Genomic DNA, 21,509 nt, shown 5'->3' on the forward strand with positions numbered 1-21,509 from the left:
GTGAATGCCGAACAGTGTGTTGTCTGCCGGGTGCTTGAGTTCAGCACATTGCGGATCAGATAGACTGATTGCTGGAAGGGGCTGGGAAAAACCCAGCAGTCATGGTGCACATCGGTACCAATGGCAAAGCTGGAAGGAGGTGGAAAGTCCTTAAGAATGAATACAGGGAACTATGAGAGAAGCTGAAGGCCAGGACCTCTAAGGTGGTGTTTTCAGAAATTCTGCCAGTGTCACAAGCGTCACTAGAAAGACAGCGGGAGCTTATGGAGAAAAATAAGTGGCTTAGAAATTGGTGCAGGAAGCAAGAGTTTGGGTTCATGGAGAACTGGGCCGACTTTTCTCTTGGCTACAGGTTCTACAGTAGGGGCGGGTTTCACCTCAAGGGAGGGTGCAGCTGTGCTTGGGGAAAAAATGGTCAGACGGAGGGAGGAGCTTTTAAATGCCCTCAATTCCTTGGAGGAGCTGCAGAGAGTGAGGAAGAATTGTTTTTACGTCAAGTTTGATAAATGTGTCTTTGAGCAAACCTCTCTTGTTCCTTGGGTACATTATCTCTGAGCCAGGACTAAGGATGGACCCCAGAAAGGTATCCACTGTTCTGAAGTAGACTCGTCCTGACTGACTTAAGGCAATCCAGCAGTTCATTGGATTTACCAATTACTATAGCCAGTTAAATCTGCATTTCTCCTCTCGGACCACTCCAATCTCTGCCCTGACCTGGAAAGGAGCTAACCCCAGGGAGTGTACTCCGGAGGCTGAAAGCTCATTTGTCTCCTTAAAACATGCTTTTGCCTCAGCTCCAGTGCTGCATCAATTCGACAATAATAAACAATTATTTTTGGAGGTGGCTGCCTCTTCCTCCAGTGCCGGACTCGTCCTCACTGGAGGTCTCCTCAAAGCAGATGCGCTTTCCAAGTATTTCCTGTCTTCTTACCAGAGCCTCACAGCCTAATTGAAGCCTCCTATTTACTGTCGATCCTCTGGACTTGTCTCAGATGCCACCTGGAAAAACCTTGGACTCCAAACCGGACAGGAAGCGGGTGCTTCACTGGGGTCACTTGACCAAATTAGCTAGCCATGCTGTGCAGAAAAAACAGCTCTTCTCATTTCGCTGCACTATTGGTGACCATCACTGAGCAAGAATATTGCAGATTTCATCTCAGCCTGTCCCTCCCATGCCCAGAATAAGATTGTGAAACAGCTTCTGCTTGGCTGGTTACTTCCCTTGCCTGTTCCATTTGCTCCCTGAAAGTATATCGAGATGGATTTTATCATCCATCTTCTAGTATCGTCCGGAAGTACCGTCATCTGGGTAGTGGTTGACCACTTTTCTAAGATGGCTTATTTTACTCCGCTGTCTGGCCTCCTGTGTGATCCTGTGCTTGCAGAGAAGTTCATTCAACATATTTTCCACCCCCATGGGTTACCTATCCAGAATGTCTCGGATACAGACTTCCAGTTTACATCCCGCTTCTGGAGGGCTACGTGAAAACCACTGAATGTCACCTTGATTTCTTACGCCTACTATTTGCATTCCAATAGCCAGGTAGAGCGGGTTAACCAGATCCTGAACAACTACCTGTGGCATTTTGCCAATGCTTTGTACAGTGATTAGGCTGAACTCCTTCCTGCCTTGGGCCAAATTCTCATACAACAATCAGGTGAGTGAATTTTAAAGTGCTTTTCTAAGATCTAGGAGGATTCCAAGACGCCTGGATCCGCAACTCTTTCACCCTGGGGATAAGGTTTGACTTTCATCAAAGTATGTCCAACTAAAGCTACCCTTGTATAAATTGGTTCTTCGACACCATCAGTCAGTTCAAGGATCTCAAACAGCTTACAAGCTCAAATACCCAGCCTCTTTACGAATCCCCAATTCATTTCACGTGTATCTCCTCAAATTTGTTGTTTTCAGTCCCTTCTTCAAGGACCCAGGTACCAATACTGCTTCTGTCAGGACTGAAAATGTTTTCGAGGTAGAGCATATTATATAGTCACTAAGAGGGTAAGAGGAAAAAAGTATTTTCTTGTTGATTGGAAGAGGATCGGTTCTGATGAGAGGTCATGGGAGCACAGGGAGAAAATCCATGCCACTCTCCTCCTGGAGAATTTTTTTGCAGGCTTGAAGAAGAGGGGGTGTAAAGAAGGGGTACTGTAGTGTCGGCATCCCTGCATGCCCCCACCCTCCCCCAGAAGGGACGCCATCTTATTCACCGCTGAGGCTCCAGTCCCGCACCTCCTCCTGCATGACTTGCAGATCCCCGGTCACTGTAATTAGAGGCACACTCCCGCCCTCTTAAGGGGCCAGTGGATGCCGTCCTAAAGTGTCCCCCAGTCAATGGCTCGGAGATACTTATTATTTAAACATCTCCACCTGTTGGGAAGTGCCTGAGGAACGTGTGCACTCTGCTTGTTGCATGCTTGATTTTTCTCAGGTCCCCTGCTATAAATTGTTTTCCAGCACCTGCTTGTACCTGTCTGTGCCAGCCTGTGTACTAGTCTTGTTTGCCGTACCTACCTGCACCTGCCGTTTTCACCTGTATACCAGCCGATCCAGCTTGCACCTGGTGTGCTCCCCGTATACCAGCCTGCACCTGCCGTGCTCACATGTATACCAGCCGTGCCAGCCTGCACCTGTCATGCTCACCTGTGTACTAGCCTACACCTGCCATTCTCCCTTGTATACCAGCCTGCACCTGACGTGCTCATCGATATACCAGCCTGCACCTTCCAGTGCCTGCCTGTTTAGTAGCTGTTGAACCCAGCATCTGCTGTTCCTGCTGTGCCTGCATGTACCAGGTGTACTCTACTGCTGGGCAATTTCAGCTTCCTGCCGTATGTTCGTGGTCTGTCATGGTGTAGAACCTGGTGTCCATTTGGAGCAAAATCTAACCACACAATCAGGGGCTCTAGTGAAGAGTCAGGTGTTCACTTAGTTACGCCCCTCCAGGCTCTCCTCGGACCATGGCACAGTGATTCAACCACTTTCATTACAGTGTATATGACCACAATCCTTATTGAAAAAATGACTAAGTATGGAATGGACAAGGCAACTGTTAGGTGGATTCATAACTGGCTTAGTGATCGGACCCAAAGAGTGGTCGTAAATGGCTGCACATCCAGTTGGAAGAATGTCTCAAGTGGTGTACCACAGGGCTCTGTCCTGGGCCCTGTATTGTTCAACATCTTTATCAACGATTTAGATGAAGGAATTGAGGGTAAACTGATTAAATTTGCTGATGACACCAAGCTAGGAGGGATAGCTAATACTATAGAAGAGAGAGAGAGGATTCAAAAAGATATAAATAAACTGGAGAAGTGGGCAGCAACTAACAGAATGGTTTTTAACAGGGAAAAATGCAAAGTACTACATCTGGGCAATAAAAATGAAAAAAGCATATACAGAATGGGAGGACTAGGGCTAAGCAACAGCACATGTGAAAAAGACTTGGGTATACTAATAGATCACAGACTGAATATGAGTCAACAGTGTGATGCAGCAGCAAAAAAGGCAAATGCAATTCTAGGATGTATTAACAGAAGCATACAGTCTAGATCACGTGAAGTCATTATTTCCCTCTACTCCTCTTTGGTCAGACCTCATCTGGAATATTGTGTCCAGTTTTGGGCACCACATTTTAAAAAAGACATCAACAAACTGGAGCAAGTTCAGAAAAGAGCGACCAGAATGGTGACCGGTCTGCAAACCCTGTCTTATGAGGAAAGGTTGCAGGATTTGGGAATGTTTAGTTTGCAAAAGAGAAGACTGAGAGGAGACTTAATAGCTGTCTACAAATATCTAAAGGGCTGTCACATTGTAGAAGGATCAACTTTATTCTCATTTGCACAAGGAAAGACTAGAAGCAATGGGATGAAAATGAATGGGAGGAGACACAGATTAGATATTAGAAAAAACTTTTTGACAGTTAGAGTGATCAATGAGTGGAACAAGCTGCCACGAGAAGTGGTAAGTTCTCCTTCAATGGATGTCTTCAAACAGAGGCTGGACAGACATCTGACTGGGATGATTTAGCGAATCCTGCTTTGAGCAGGGGGTTGGACCAGATGACCCAGGAGGTCCCTTCCAACTCTACGATTCTATGAATAAGCCATCAAATCCACAGAGGTGACTTTTATGGAAAAGTGAGCAGAAAAAAGCCTTTACTTACACACACAAATTGTAAGGCCCATTTGGGTGGGAAAAAGTTATGTGGGAGACTCCCCAAATGTATGGAGGATGGTGCTCTAGTCAGATAAGACCAAAATGGAACTTTTTGACCACCAAGGTAAACGCTATGTCTAGCACCAAACCAACACAGCTCATCACTCCAAGAACACCATCCCTAAAGTGAAACATGGTGGTGGCAGTGTTATGCAGTGGGGATGTTTTTCGGCAGCAGGGACAGGGAAAATGGTCCAATTCAAGAGGAAAGATGGATGATGCAAAATACAGAGATAGTCTTCAGCAAGACCTGTTTCAGTCTGTCAGTGATTTGAGACTGGAATGGATTTTCCTCTTTCATCAAGATAATGACCCAAAGCATTCTGCTAAAACTACACCTAAGTGGTTATGGGGAAATGTGTAAATGTTTTGGAGGGGCCTAGTCAAAGCCCAGATCTTAATCCAATTGAGAATCTGTGGTCAGACGTGAAGATTGCTGTTCACCAGAGGAAACCATCTTGAAGGAGCTGGAGAAGTTTTGCCTTGAGGAATGGGAAAAAATCCTAGTGGCCAGATGTGAAAAACTCATAGAGACTTAATCAAAGTGACTTGCAACTGTAGCTGCTGCCAAAAGAGGCTCTACAAAGTACTGACTTCAGAAGGGTGAATAGTTATGCACACGGATGTTTTGTCGTGAATGTCACGCACCCTGCATGGAACTATGGTCCATTTGGGATTAGAAGATCACAACAGTTAGATGATCACATGTCATGTTTGGTATCTGCACTGCCATTCATGAATCAAACAGGTTTCAATTTTTTTGTGGTATGGCAGGAGTTAAGAATTCCTGCTGAGTTTTCCATTAGCTCCTGTGTGTAACAACCCTGCCAGCATCACTGCATGGCGTCCCATCTCCCATCTTACTCACCACTCCGGGCTATGCTGTGAGTTCTGTCCCCTGCTGGCTCCTTGCTGTGGGCCTCATGTTCTGGCTTTCTGCATACTTCCTGGCTGTGCACTTAGGGGGTGGCGTCGGCCCTTCCTGACTCTTATAGAGACAGAGTGCACCTTCCTAAGGTGTCCCCAACTATTTGCCAAGAGGCCTCAGGTACTTAAGGCATCCCCACCCATAGGAGGATGCCTGAGCAACGTTTTCTCTCAGTCAGTGCCTTACTGCTGAGTTGCCAGGTCCTGTCCTGTTTCTGCCTTTTCTGGGGGCTGCAAACCCAGACCTGTTTCTGTGCTTTGAGTGTCTTGTTTCCTGCCTTCCTGAGGGCTTCATACTCAGTCTTGTTTCCTAGATCCTGTCCCTGTTCCTGTACCTAACCTTGTCTGAACTCAGTTCTAACCTATAACTGTTTGTATCCTTGTCAGTGGCTTCCTTGCCCTGCTGTGTGTATCCTTGTGTTTACTCCATCTGCCTTGCTCTCGCTCTGCACCTTGCGGTTCTGCTATGCTTTCGCTCCGCACCTTGCGGTTCTGCTTTGCTCTTGCTCTGCAATCCTGAGGTTCTGCTCTTGTCCAGCAATCCTGCGGTCCTGCTCTTGCTCCGCAATCCTGCGGTCCTGCTCTTGCTCCGCAATCCTGCGGTCCTGCTCTTGCTCCGCAATCCTGCGGTCCTGCTTTTGCTCCGCAATTCTGCAGTCCTGCTCTTGCTCCGCAATCCTGCGGTCCTGCTCTTGCTCCGCAATCCTGCGGTCCTGCTTTTGCTTAACAATCCTGCGGTCCTGCCCTTGCTACGCAATCCTGCGATCCTGCTCTGCTTCCGTTCCGCATCCTGCGGGTCTCTATCCCTATCCCTCCTGTCTGAACTGTTTCCTAACAGTTCCTGTCCCTCCTGTCTGAACTGGCTCCTACCTTTTCCCACACACTATTCATACAAGTCTGTGTACCTGTCCTTCCTGAATCAGTTCCAGCTCCTCCGGTCTGAACAGGTCCTTACCTGTCCCCATATACCCTCCAGTCTGAACATGTCCCTACCTGTTCCCATATACCCTCCAGTCTAAACAGGCCCCTACCTGTTTCCATATACCTGCCTGTGTTCCTGTACCTACCGAGTCAGTACCTGTCCTGTCAGAGTGCTAGCCGTACCCACCTGCCAGTGGCTCAGCCGTGCCCACCTGCCAGTGGCTCAGCCATGCCCACCTGCCAGTGGCTCAGCCGTGCCCGCTTGCCAGTGTCTCAGCCGTGCCTGCCTGTCTGCCAGTCGAGCCCGTTGCCCACTCCTGTCCTAGCGTTCCATCCCCCAGTGGGATCATCAGCCACAGCCAGACAACACCCTGGAGTGGTACCTGGCAGCCTGACCACACCATGAGAGGCTCCAGTGGACACCAAGGTAGCTGCTTAGTCACGCCCCTTCCACTGTAGTCTGGTTTGTGGCACAGTGGGGCCACACCCTCCACGCTCGCGCCAACCTGTCAGGGTGCAAGCATAACACTGTGTCAGCTTCGGCTTATTGGGACTACTCCCTTTTCATTATTTAAAACCCTCTCCTTGCTTCCTCCCATGCCAGCTATAGAGTTTCTATCCTGTGCCTTACTTATCTGAAGAAGGTGTTCCTGCTAAAGCTGTTGCGCTCCTTTTGATAACTGTGGAGTTCCATTTGTTTGTGTGTTTTCCTCTGGCTGTCTCATTCCCCGTGTTGTCTTATCATAGTAGTAAGACTAGTGTCTTGCTGTCCTTCACAACACATCCCACAGTAAACAAGCCCCCACTCAACTCAGCTTTTGCAGTGGAAAAATAAAAAAAAATATATAGCTCTCAGAATATGGCGATGCAAAACAATTACATTTTTGTAAATTAGTGTTTTTGAAGTGGACAAATTGCAAATTATAAAAGTACTATGTTATCAATGGTGTTACTGTAATTGAACAGATCTGACAAAATCGTCATGACATTTACTGAACGATGAACAGCGTTATTTGCTCACTCTGACCCACAAAAATTGGAAAAAAAGCAAATAAAAAATTGTTATATACCCCCAAATGGCACCATTAAAAACTTCATGTCATCCGGGAAAAAACAAGCCCCTAGTTAGATCTGTCGTCTGTAAATTTAAAAATGAGAGGAACTAGTATCTCAAAGTTGCTGAAAAAGCAAATTGGCTTCGCTTCAAAAAGCAATTCCATGCTTCCAAAGCCAAATGGCTCTATTCTGAGCACTGAAGTGTGCCCAAACCAAGTCACCATCCACATGCATAGCATTCCTGAAAAAGGGAGAGCCCACCTAAAGATGTTCTCCTGGTCTAATCATTCAGGACCTTTCCACCTGATAGGTGATCAGTATGAGATCGATGGGGTCCAACACACTCATGAATCAGCCATATGAGAGGTCTGTGCTTTGTCTCCCATTAAAGTGAATGTACTGCAATGGATGGGACTGCTGTATTCAGCCCATACACAGCTAAGTTTGTGTCATAGTCTTCAGCTGATCCTGGGAGAGTAAGACTCCCAACAAATTTATTAGGCAGCAGTCGGTCCAGTGTTATACTATGGGGCAATGCAGATCTGCAATTATTCTCTACAGACTGATTCGACATGAGAAAAGAATGGCAGCATGCTGCGAATAGCTCTGGAGCGCGGGTCATGCGTACCTATACAAGTCTGTGGGTGATTGTGAAACATCGGGCTGCACTTGGATGTTTACAAAAAAAATTGTTATGTATTCAATGGTTTTTATGCAATCAGCGTTAGACATTTTTCAAGTTATCCCAGAAATGCTAATACAGTGTCAAAAACATTAATATAAGAAAATGTTTTATAAAAAGTGCTGGTACCTTTGCTTCCATTGATAGCATTGGGTCTTCACAATTCAAGGCGCTCTCCACTCTTCTCAGCCGTCCAGACAGGGACAAAAGTAAGCTGACCACCTTGTCTAGGTCCCCAATAAAAATTCGAAACTTATCATACTCGTTAGGTTTGCAAATATTTTTTAACAGATTCTTCAGTTCATGGCCAAGAGATGCATTTGCGTTGATGTCTTCTTGCAGTCCTTGCTGAGCTTCGTGGAGGACAGAAAGTTTCCTGCTAATGCTTTCTATTAGTTGTAGCTGTTTAAAAAAACAAAACAAAAAAAAAACCAGTAAGAAACTAGTAGATAAATGTTTTTAGATTGCTTTTATGTTGAGATTTTCAGGGTAGACTTTGACAAATCTCTTAGCTGTCAAAAAAGACTATAGGAAAATGCATGTAAATTGATTTGTTTATTTTTAAAGACCATATGGTATTCACTCAGTCGTATAACCATTAACAATAGGTAATCCAATTTCCCAATAATGTATCTGACACCTGCAAGGACTGCATGGAATTATATACACAGTAACTTGGCCAAATGCTTTGAACTACCTGGGATTACACAGACACAGTGCCTTGGCCAAATGTTGTGAATATAATAATAATAATCTTTATTTTTATATAGCGCTAACATATTCCGCAGCGCTTTACAGTTTGCACACATTTTCATCACTGTCCCCGATGGGGCTCACAATCTAAATTCCCTATCAGTATGTCTTTGGAATGTGGGAGGAAACCGGAGTACCTGGAGGAAACCCACAGAAACATGGGGAGAACATACAATCTCCTTGCAGATGTTGTCCTTGGTGGGATTCGAACCCAAGGCTGCAGCGCTAACCACTGAGCCACCGTGCTGCCCTCTGCCTGGGATTACACAGATACAGTTCCATGGCCAAATGCTGTGTCTGACTCTACTCGCAAATATATAAAATTGCTGGAATGAAACACACAATTTAAAAACTGAGCAAAATATCTTCTAGTTTTTCAAACATGTACACATGTACAATGCCTCCAATGTGAGGGACACTAGTGGCTAAGGACACCATTACACACACATTGCTAGCAGTTATGTATAGCGACTTTCAGTAATAGATGTAAAATATCCCATCATTGCGTGTGGAAAAAAGAAGATTCAGTTTGCCTGATATGGCCTATATGGAATGCCTCAAGGTGTGATATCTAAAGCACTTATGCTTCAATAGGACTGAAAAGGCAGCCTGGTATTATATTATATCCCGTCTCTTCCGATCCCCTGAAAACATGGATTTTTGTGAGTACTCACCGTAAAATCCTTTTCTCCGAGACGCTCATTGGGGGACACAGAGACTGTGGGTGTGTGCTACTGCCGTCTGGAGGCTGACACTAGGCATACAAAAAACAAGTTAGCTCCTCCTCCACCGCATACACCCTCGCCCCGGTAGCGGGCGGAAACCAGTTTAGTGCAAAAGCAGTAGGAGAACATACAAAAAACAGCCTTAATGCCACAAATCATATGTCTGAAAAAGGATCACCCTGTGTTAAACAAAAATCATATTAAATAATAAACATGAGCCAACCGGCTATCAGGGTGGGTGCTGTGTCCCCCAATGAGCGTCTCGGAGAAAAGGATTTTACGGTGAGTACTCACAAAAATCCATGTTTCTCCTTCGTCTCATTGGGGGACACAGAGACTGTGGGACGTCCTAAAGCAGTCCCTGGGTGGGATAACACTCACCAATCCAAGCCGCATGCTTTCCTGTCTAAAGGTGTGCCACTGCTGCTTGGAGAATTTTCCTGCCCAGGCTCGCATCTGACGAAGCCTGAGTATGCACCCTGTAATGTTTACAAAAAGTGTGCAGACTGGACCAGGTTGCTGCCTTGCATACCTGTTCTGCCGAAGCCTGGTGCCGAAGCGCCCAAGAGGCGCCCACTGCCCGAGTAGAGTGTGCTCCAATCCCTGCTGGAATTGGCGTGCCTCTAATACGGTAAGCCTCCTGAATGGTTAGGCGAATCCATCTGGCTATGGTTGACCGTGAGGCTGCGAGGCCCCTCCTGCGCCCTTCGGGGATCACAAACAGTGAGTCCGTCTGGCGAAACGGTGCTGTCCTCGACACGTACCTTCTGAGAGCTCTTACCAGATCCAACGTGTGGAGAGCTTTTTCCACTCTGTGCACTGGCGCTGGACAGAAAGAAGGCAGCACAATGTCTTCATTAATATGGAACGAGGATACTACCTTTGGTAAAAAAGGCGGCGGAGGTCTAAGGACTACCTTGTCCTTAAAAAAGGTCAGGAAAGGGGCTCTACAAGATAACGCTCCCAGTTCTGATACCCGCCTAATGGACGTTATGGCTACCAGGAACACTACCTTCCTGGAGAGATATGCCAATGAAATCTCCTGTAATGGCTCAAACGGGGCCTCCTGCAGGACAGTCAGGACCAGATTAAGGTCCCAGGCCTCTAATGGCGCTCTGAAGGGGGGCACTAAATGAACGACCCCCTGCAGGAACGTTCTGACCTGCAAATTGGTAGCGATCTTTCGCTGAAACAGGACCGACAGGGCCGATATCTGTCTCCTAAGGGAACTTGACGCCAAACCTGCATCTAGTCCGGACTGAAGGAAAGCCAGGATGTTGGGCACCGAGAAGGACAATGGCGGAACCCCGTGTTCCCGACACCACTGGAAGAAAACCTTCCAAGTGTTATGGTAGATCCTTGCCGAGGCCGGCTTCCGAGCGTTTACCATTGTCGCGACTACCTCGTGCCCAAAACCCGCCTGGGTCAGCACCCAAGATTCAATGGCCATGCCGTCAAACGCAGGGCCCCTAAGTTCGGGTGGCAGATCGGTCCCTGGGACAGTAAATCTGGTCGTTACGGTAGCCGCCATGGCACGTCTGCGATGAGTTGTACCAGATCCGCGTACCATGCCCGTCGGGGCCAGTCTGGAGCCAGCAGAATTGCCGGAACCCCCTCCGTTTTGATCTTTCTGATGACCCTCGGAAGAAGTGGCAGCGGCGGAAACAAGTATGGGAGCCGAAATTGGTTCCAGGGTAGCACCAAAGCATCCGCTGCGATTGCTCGCGGGTCCTGAGACCGGGCGACGAATACGCCCACCTTGGCGTTCTTCCTGGAGGCCATCAGGTCCACGTCTGGTGTTCCCCAGCGCTGGCAAATCTGCTGGAACACCTCGGGGTGCAGTGACCACTCTCCGGCCGTGATGTCCTGGCGGCTTAGGAAATCTGCTGCCCAATTCTCGACGCCTGGAATGTGAACCGCTGAGATCATCGAGTGGCTCCTCTCGGCCCAGTAGAGCATATGTCCAATCTCGCGCATGGTTGCCTTGCTGCGTGTGCCTCCCTGGTGATTCACGTACGCTACTGCTGTGGCGTTGTCCGACTGAATCCGAATTGGGTATCCCGCTAGCATGTGTTGAAACTGCTGCAAGGCCAACCGCACTGCCCGAATCTCCAACAGATTGATAGGGAGACGAGTTTACCGAGGCGACCACTGCCCCTGCGCCGTGTGGTGACGGAAGATTGCCCCCCAACCGGAGAGACTCGCATCGGTCGTGATCACTAACCAATGATCCGGAGGAAAGGGCTTCCCCTGCCGAAGCGATAGATCGCGTGTCCACCATTGAAGAGTCCGTCGGACCTGAGCGGACAACCTGCACGGGTGATCGAGCGAGAACGGGCTCCTGTCCCAAGCTGCTAACAGGGCATGCTGCAGGGGACGGAGATGAAACTGAGCAAACGGGATTGCTTCCATCGCTGCCACCATCCTGCCCAGGACCCTCATCCCGAATCGGATAGTATGGGGGCCTGGCTGTTGGAGTCTTCGAGCTCCCTGTCGGAGTGCCCGAGCCTTGTCTTGAGGGAGAATTACCAATCCCTGGGAGGTATCGAATATCATCCCTAGGAATACAATCCTCTGAGCCGGTGTGAGGCATGACTTCTTCCTGTTGACCACCCATCCTAGGCGCGACAGGGTATCCAATGTGATTCTGACATTCTCCTTGCACGCTGGAAGGGACGGACCCTTTACCAGGAGGTCGTCCAAGTATGGTAAAACCACTATGCCCCGAGAATGTAGAATGGCCATGACGACCGCCATCACCTTCGTGAATACTCTGGGGGCCGTGGCCAAACCGAAAGGCAGGGCCATAAACTGGAAGTGCCGCCCCTCGATCGCAAACCGTAGATATCTCTGATGCGGGGGAAAAATAGGGATGTGTAAATATGCATCCTGAACGTCGATCGAGGCCAGGTATTCTCCCCTCTCCATGGAGGATATAACCGACCGGAGGGATTCCATGCGGAAATGCCTGACCCTGACGAACCTGTTCAGGAGCTTTAGGTCCAGAACCGGCCTTACTGCTCCATCCTTCTTGGGTACCGCGAACAGGTTGGAATAAAAACCTTGGGTTCTTTCGTCCTTCGGTACCGGGACAATGACCCCTTTGTGCTGCAGTACCTCGATGGCCCCCCGCAATGCCTCTGCCCGAGACCTTGTTTTGGGAAGCCGGGAAGGAAAAAATCGCATCTGCGGAAGTTTTATAAACTCTATCTTGTACCCGGAGGATATCAACTCTGTCACCCATGCGTCGCGTGCCACCGCGACCCATATGTGACAGAACCGGCGCAGGCGTCCGCCAATCCTGCTGTCCTCGGGTACCGCACGTCTCGAGTCATTTTGTAGAGGGCCTCTGGGACCTGGTCCCCCTTGCCCTGGGCGGGCGTCCCCGCATCCTGCCCAGCGGGTTGGTCCTGTAGGTGACCTGACGCTCCTTGTCCTGATTATAGCGCGCGGGCGTGGAGGCACTGGCTGTTGCCGTCCACCCGGGGGGGCGCGAAATGCCCGAAAACGCGCCTGAGGTTGACGAAACGGCGTCCTTGTCTTCTGTTGTGGGAGAAAACTGCTTTTTCCCCCTGTTGCGTCCGAAATAAGTTTGTCCAATTCTTCCCCAAATAGTCGGTTCCCCTGAAAGGGTAGGGAAGTCAGGGATTTTTTAGAAACCGAATCAGCCCGCCATAGCCTTAACCATAAGGCTCTTCTAATGGCGATTGCGTTTGCTGCTGCAAGTGCTGCGCTATTAGCTGCATCCAAGGATGCGTTAATTAAATAGTCACCTGCCATCGCGATCTGACTTGCTATCTCGGCCACCTCTGTTGGCAACTCTCTATCCTGCAGGATCCCATTCAAAGTATCTGACCAGGACATCATGGCTTTGGCTACCCATGTTGCCGAAAAGGAAGGGAAGAGTGCCGATCCCGATGCTTCATACACCGAGCACGCTAATCCCTCTATGAGCCGATCCGTGGGGTCTTTGATGGCGGAACCACTAGGCACTGACAATAGGGACCTTGAGGCCAGGCGGGATACCGGGGGATCCACCACCGGAGACTCTGCCCATTTTTTACAGAGCTCTGGCGCAAATGGATATCTTGATTCTAGCGTCCGTTGTCCCGAAAACCGCTTGTCTGGCCGTTCCCGGTGCCGCTGCACTATATCCTCGAACTCCGGATGAGTGCTGAACACTACGCGGCTTCCGGGCCTTTTTAAAAGACACCTTATGGCCTGCGGTTAGGGTGACCTCATCATCAATACCCAGGGTCTGGTTTACGCTTCAATGAGACTGTCTACCGTCTCCCGACACCCAGGGGTGTCCAGGTCCAAGGACTCCTCCACGTCCTCTACTGAACCTTGCTCGCTCCCTGAAAAGGGTGATGGCGAGCGTGATGCCACACTCGCAGATGCTGAAGCACCGGAGGGGCCTGGCGACACAGTATGGGTTCTCTTCCTATGTGCCTGTCTAGAGAGAGTGCGGCCCCTGCAGGCCGGCGGCTCATGTGAGGAGGCAGAACCCTCCCAACCAGGGGAGCCGTCATCTCTACCCCTATCTGGGGCCTGAAGGGTCTCAATTGCCTTAGTTAGTGAAACCATAGATCGTGAGAGTGATACCGCCCATTCAGGGGGTTCCAGACCTCTGGGCTCTGTCGCAGGGGAGGGCTCCTGGGCGCGTTCGTTGTCACAGGTTTCACATAATTTACTGGTCTGCGCTCGTGGGAACCTAACCCCACAGGAAACGCATGCGGCATAGAAGGATGTGTGCGCTTTTCCTTTTCCAGACATACTGCTGGAACAGGCTCTCCCTTTTTTTTTTCTTTTTTTTTTATTCTACCTTCTGAGGAGGGTGAATGAGGAGGAGAGGCGGGCACCTGTAAGGCCTAGCGTGGCCTCAGGACGGGGTCACACTTACCCGGTCCTGCAGTCCTCTTTCCCGCTCCATCCGCACTCCCGCTAGCGCTGACGGTGCTCTGCGGCTGCGGTAAGCTTCTTACAGCCTACCCCGGACTACCGGCGGGGCCTCCATCTTATCTGGAGCCCGCCCCGGCCAGGAGGGGGCGGCGCCGGAAGTGACGTCAGATGCGACGTCGCGCTGAAGACGGGACTTCCGCCCGCGGCCCCAGGCCGGAGCCGCGGGCTAAATTAACGATGCCCCACCGCGGGAGGCGCCCTGGCGGCCCCGCTATCCCGGCGATCCCGCCGGCACCCTCATGAAGCGCTCTCCTCCACCACCGCTGGGGAATCTTCCCGCGGCCCACGTGTAGGTATAGGGAGGGAGGTGAGGAGGAGGAGGAGGAGGGAGCAGGGAGAGGAATCCAAGAACCTGCCACGCTAACCTGAAACGTCCCAGGGGCTCTCCCCAGCCATCCATACCTGCCCTCAGCAGGGGCTATGAGGTAATCCATTTTTGGACGGTGCAGGCACCCTGACTCCGTCTGCCCTGTAGGGGCGAGGAGAGGGACCGTCCGCCGCCGTGCAGCACCGCCGTCATGCGTTGGTGGAGCAGTGGGGGCGCAGAGACTAGTCTTGTGCCGCTGTGCAAGCCCATGGTTTCGATACCTAGGGGTGGACAGGGCTAAGTCTGGCATAGTGACCAACGTCGCGGGAGAGGAGACGTGGAGGGACTCTCGCACGTAGTCGCCCGTTGCTGGTTTGGGGAAATCGGATCCTTTCTATAGGATCCGTTGCCCCTGTCTCTTCTTCATAAAATAATAAACACGAAAAATAGATGTCTGGGGAAAAGTCCCAGAGGTGTCCCTCGGTGCGGGAAAGGATACGCGGAGCGATGCTCAACGCGTGCTCGCCCGTTGCTGGTTTGGGGAGATCGGACCCTTTCTATAGGATCCGTCGCCCCTATCCTCCAAAGACACTAAGCAAAAAACTGGTTTCCGCCCGCTACCGGGGCGAGGGTGTATGCGGTGGAGGAGGAGCTAACTTGTTTTTTGTATGCCTAGTGTCAGCCTCCAGACGGCAGTAGCACACACCCACAGTCTCTGTGTCCCCCAATGAGACGAAGGAGAAAACTGTGGACAAAACAAGCGTTGGGATGGAGGAACGCGGCTCAGACACCACAACCATTGTACGAGTACCACTCGTAAGTACCATCATGGGCTTCTAGCCTGTATTGAATCACTGGGAAGCGGCATGTGACTTATGTGTATAGCCTCATCTAGGATTCCTTTGGCAGCATGCTTTCATTATTTAGTGGTGTCCCATGGCAAGGTGCTTTGTTCTTGGTATATCTATATGGACAATATAATACACAGGCTGTCATTTCAGTCCTGTGCAAGTACTTTAGATATCACAGCATACTCCTTGAAGCATACCATATAGGCCATATCAGGCAAGCTGAATCTTCTTTTGTTGTTCCTGAACGGCACCACTCACAATCGGAATATGTCAGAGGGAAGACATGTCCTAAACTGACTTGTTGCAACGGTAGCACCCCATCATTAGGATTTAACTCGGAGATCTTTACTGGCTCATTCTTTCACAAATGTTTATAAAGGCTCCATGGCTGGGATCTGATTTAATATAACTGTGGCAATTAAAGTAAATGAAAACCTGAATTCTTGATTGAAGGTTTGCCGAGCACTTGTGTCCCAGCATGTAGTGTCTCGTCCCAGCACTTGTGCCCCAGAATGTAGTGTCCCATTAAATAGTGTCCCAGCACTCGTGTCCCCGCATGTAGTGTCCAGCATGTAGTGTCCCAGCAATTCTATCCCAGCATGTAGTGTCTAACCATTATGTAGTGTCCCAGCATGTAGTGTCCAACCACTTGTGTCCCATCATGTAGTGTCCCAGCAGTTCTATCCCATCATTTAGTGTCCAAGCACTTGTGCCCCAGCATATAGTGTCCCAGCATGTAGTGTCCCATCATGTAATGTCCCAGCACTTGTGTCCAACCACATAGTGTCCCAGAATGTAGGGTCCCAGTGTTTATTTTGCTTCTTGTAGGTTTTGTATGGTTTCTGGCCAAAGTAAACATGTGTTTATGTGCTGCATGTATACCAACTTAAATCAAGCTCAACTTTTTTTTTTCTTTCTGTCCCATCATGTAGTGTCCCAGCATGTAGTGCCCCAGCATTTAGTGTCCCACCACTTGTGACTCGGTATGTAGTATCCAAGCAAGTAGTGTCCCAGTATGTAGTGTCCTAGCCTATATTTTCCCATCATGTAGTGTTCCAGCATGTAGTGTCCAAGTATGTAATGTCCCAGCATGTAGTGTCCCAGCACTTCTATCCCAACATGTAGTGCCCAGCACTTGTGTCCTATCATGTAGTGTCCCATCATGTAGTGTCCCAGCATGTAATGTCCCAGCATGCAGTTTCCCAGCACTTGTGCCCCATTATGTATTGTCCCAGCACTTGTGTCCCAAGGTAGCTAGAAGGAATAAAGAGCGCACATAGGGTCTTATCCGACATAAAGGGAATATTCGTGAGAGATAATACAAATTCACTCACCTATTATGGGTGTGTGAGACACAACCACTGCACTTAGCATTGGCGGCTGCTGCTGCAAGCCCCGATGTGCTGATCCTTTGCTAGGTGAAGAGAATGGGGTATCAGACTGTGCTGCACGCCTGTCAGGATAATGTACCAAAGTCCAAGCAGATGTAATAGAGAATAGACTTTATTTTAAAACACACACAATAGCGAGTGATGTACCAGCCACAAGGATTATCTGAATAGCAGCAAGCCAGTAAAGTAGAAATATAGACGGAAAATGAAATAAAACTAATCAACTTTATTCCAATAAATTTAAAAAGTTAGACTTCTTCATAATAAAAATGCACGTGGGACAAAAGACGAACAAGAAACAAACAAAAATCGCATGTATAGCCAACCTATGCGATAACAGAAAAGACACCAGATTGTTCCTAAATATATTATTCAAATGACCCTGTTAAACAAGAAGATATAGAGTTTTCCTTGTGCAAAACAGTCACAGAAGGAAGCTATAGGTGTCTATCAGGCCTATAGAAGTAACAAGAACACCATACTTCCCTAGAAACAAATTTCTTGTATCAAATGACAATACTCAGTGGTGCTCTCCGGTTTTCCCTTAACAGAGCTGTCATAATTAGATACTGGTGTCTCCTACAGTATTTCACTCAAACACATATGGGAAAGATATCCCTGGTGAATACTGTATAGGTCTATGATTCAGAAAGGAGTTTACCTCCACATTTGAAAAAAGATTTTTTTTGTATATTGCACATAACCCTTTATGGTGTAAACATATATACATTTCATAGACCATATAGCAGCACAATGGATCCAATTGATCCAAAATGAGCGGTGCAACAGAAGCAAACTGGGGTTTAACACCTAATGAATGTATCTCATCTCAGGAGACTACACAGATTAACCATCTCGTGTACCCCTTTCTCCAAGTTTGCAAAAGCACATATCATGGGCGGCACACCAATGCAAACAGGGGTTTCAAGTCTCAAGAAGTGTCTCTTAATAAACAGAGACTACCAGCAGTCAATATACTATATCCCCTTTTCAATGTTTGCATGTACAAAAATCAGCATATATATAGGAAAGATCTCACCCATTCTTATGCTATGGTGGATCTCCTCATAGCACATTGCTCCCTTTTCTCCCTGGTAAAGCTCATCAGGGGAGTCTCGAGGTATAAGTTCGTGCCTGCATGCTCAAATGCCCTCATAGAGGCTGCTCACCTGCCCATCTTTTATAGCACGCGCCATGCACGATACTTCCTGCCTTCACAGGCGGCATAGATTTCCAGCGCTGACCGTTTCCTGTTTGTGAGGTGTGCTGCAACGCAAGAATGCCCACTGCACATGCGCTATCATTATTCTATGTGTGAGGCGCGCTGACTCACAGGTGTGCCCACTGCGCATGCGCGTTTCTCCCATTTATAGAATCCACAAATCCAAATCCAAATCACAGATACACAGCTTGCACATGCGTGCTGAGCCTGTCAGCAGTATCTGGTCATATGTGAATTATTCCAATGTGAAATGAAAAAAGAAGTATGCAGCACTCACCAATATAGCTGAAAAACTGAGCGTCTTTATTTCACATGAATTCGATCAATGGATATGTGGACATGCAGGACGTTAGAGGAATGCTAGGGGAGGGAGGTGCCGGACACCTCCCTCCCCTAGTATTCCTCTTCTTTTTTCATTTCACATTGAAATATTCATGTTTTTTCATGCAAGCACCTCCGTTTTTTGACTGAAATATATACCGCAATACTTCAGATAAATAGCTCCGTCTGTTAATGTGGTGATTTGTGTGCCCTAGTTTGCCGTTCATCTGTTTGCTCTTTGCTGGGATCATATGTAAATTATGTCCGCGTTTTAGAACATACCTCTGTAAGAAGAGAGAGCGTCGCATCTATAAATCTATGCCCTATAAACCAATAGTAAAAGGTGTTTTACAGGCTCATGTTAAAGGTCACCTTTTATATTAACTCATCAAAAGTCACGTTACGCCAATATTAACCCCTTCTAGGGAGGCATAAACAGATAAACTATTCAGGGTCACATCAGACCATATGCAGTATTGACCCTATATAAAACGAACGCCAGAATTCCCAGGATTTCAGATTTCTCATTTATTCAAGAAAAAGGAGGAGGGGATATTTTATAAAATAGCAAATAAAATACTCTTCATAAGTAGTATTCTTTTGCTATTTTAGGTTAATATAAAAGGTGGTCTTTAACATGAGCCTGTAAAACACCTTTTACTATTGGTTTATAGGGCATAGATTTATAGATGCAATGCTCTCTCTTCTTACAGCGGTATGTGCTAAACCGCGGACATAATTCACATATGACCAGATACTGCTGACAGGCTCAGCGCGCATGCGCAAGCTGTGTATCTGTGCTTTGGATTTGTGGATTCTATGAATGGGAGAAACACGCATGCGCAGTGGGCACACCTGTGAGTCAGCGCACCTCACACATAGAATACTGACAGCGCATGCGCAGTGGGCATTCTTGCATTCCAGCGCGCCTCACAAACAGGAAACTGTCAGCGCTGGCAATCTTTGCCGCCTGTGAAGGCAGGAAGTATCGTGCATGGTGCGTGTTAAAAAAGATGGGCAGGTGAGCAGCCTCTATGAGGGCATTTGATCATGCAGGCACAAACTTATACCTCGAGACTCCCCTGATGAGCTTTACCAGGGAGAAAAGGGAGCAATGTACTATGAGGAGATCCACCATAGCATGAGAATGGGTGAGATCTTTCCTATATACCGGGTGAGTCATAAAGGACGGACGTTTTTAAACTAATCATAAAATAGTTAAATATTTATTAAATATAAATGTATTCACAGATTTGGTTACGTATACTGAGAAATATTTGACAAATTCAAGTGTGGAAAACAACATCTGCCATGTGGTGGCCATTATCAGTGATGCATTTCCAAAGGCGTTCTTGGAAGTTGGCATCAACACGTTCCAACACAACTCTGTCGATTTGGGCAACTTCCACTCGAATAGCTTCCTTCAGTTCTTGTAATGATCGAGGCTTAAGCTTGTATACACGTGATTTGAGGTGACCCCATAAGTAATAATCGCACATGGACAGGTCTGGGGACCTAGGAGGCCAATTAATATCGCCAAACCTGGAAATGATGCGACCAGGGAAGAGAGGGCGAAGAACGTTCATTGTTGCTCCGGCTGTGTGGGCCGTTGCCCCATCTTGTTGAAACCACACACTAGAGATGGGGATATGTTGCCGTCGTAACTCAGGAACAAAGAAGTTATTTATCATGGCGATATAACGTTGTGAGTTCACGGTAACAGTATTGCCATTATCGCCTTCGAAAAAGTACGGACCGATCACGCCATATTTGCCCATAGCGCACCACACCGTTACCTTAGGGCTGTGCAGTGGTCGTTCATGTAATTCTTTCGGATTTTCATAGGCCCAATAACGGCAGTTCTGCTGATTAACCATGCCATTGACATGGAAATGAGCTTCATCACTCATGAATAAAATAAGGTTGTCGTTTTGCTCAATAATTGCTTCCATCTCATGTGCGAACTTCAGTCGCGCTGCGTAATCCCCGCGCTCCAACTGTTGCACAATGGCCAATTTATAGGGGTGGAAATGCAGGTCTAAATGCAAAATACACCTTACTGTACGATTACTGAGGGCAAGTTCTAAAGAATGATTCCGAGCAGATCGACTCGGACTACGCAGCATGGCTTGCCTGACGCGTTCCACATTTTCAGGGGTACGTGCCGTTCGTGGAGCCCCCGGTGGTCGTTTGTTCATTAGTGTACCTCGTGTACGGAGTGCTTCAACCCAACGTAGGATAGTGTTACGAGCGGGAACAGCTTGATTTCTGTGAATATTGAAATGACGCCGAAACTCACGCTGAACGGCTGTGATACACTCATTATTCTTGACAAAACTGTCGTACGCAAAAACGCGATGTTCTATCGTCCACGGCACCATAGCTTAAACTGAAACTAAAATAAAAACAATGCTTTCACCTCACAAACATAACCCCGCCTCCCGCACATCTCTACCTCCACCTGGTGGTGAGTTATAGCCACTTCAAATACATCCGTCCTTTATGACTCACCCGGTATATGCTGATTTTTGTACATGCAAACATTGAAAAGGGGATATAGTATATTGACTGCTGGTAGTCTCTGTTTATTAAGAGACACTTCTTGAGACTTGAAACCCCTGTTTGCATTGGTGTGCCGCCCATGATATGTGCTTTGGCAAACTTGGAGAAAGGGGTACACGAGATGGTTAATCTGTGTAGTCTCCTGAGATGAGATACATTCATTAGGTGTTAAACCCCAGTTTGCTTCTGTTGCACCGCTCATTTTGGATCAATTGGATCCGTTGTGCTGCTATATGGTCTATGAAATGTATATATGTTTACACCATAAAGGGTTATGTGCAATATACAAAAAAAATCTTTTTTCAAATGTGGAGGTAAACTCCTTTCTGAATCATAGACCTATACAGTATTCACCAGGGATATCTTTCCCATATGTGTTTGAGTGAAATACTGTAGGAGACACCAGTATCTAATTATGACAGCTCTGTTAAGGGAAAACCGGAGAGCACCACTGAGTATTGTCATTTGATACAAGAAATTTGTTTCTAGGGAAGTATGGTGTTCTTGTTATTTCTATAGGCCTGATAGACACCTATAGCTTCCTACTGTGACTGTTTTGCACAAGGAAAACTCTATATCTTCCTGTTTAACAGGGTCATTTGAATAATAT

General features: G+C 47.8%; 1 protein-coding gene across 1 annotated transcript in view; it reads right to left on the reverse strand.

The window, feature by feature from the left end:
• Positions 1-21,509, reverse strand: part of LOC141052677 (protein Shroom4-like) — a 170,668-nt gene that overhangs the window by 23,172 nt on the left and 125,987 nt on the right. The window contains exon 7 of the mRNA XM_073549926.1: positions 7,935-8,207. Coding sequence (XP_073406027.1) covers positions 7,935-8,207 — 273 coding nt within the window. The remainder of the gene's footprint in view (positions 1-7,934; positions 8,208-21,509) is intronic.

This window comes from Dendrobates tinctorius, unplaced genomic scaffold, assembly GCF_039654945.1.
Source record: "Dendrobates tinctorius isolate UK_male_01 unplaced genomic scaffold, ASM3965494v1 ptg000162l, whole genome shotgun sequence".
In the NCBI taxonomy this organism is placed as follows: domain Eukaryota; kingdom Metazoa; phylum Chordata; class Amphibia; order Anura; family Dendrobatidae; genus Dendrobates; species Dendrobates tinctorius.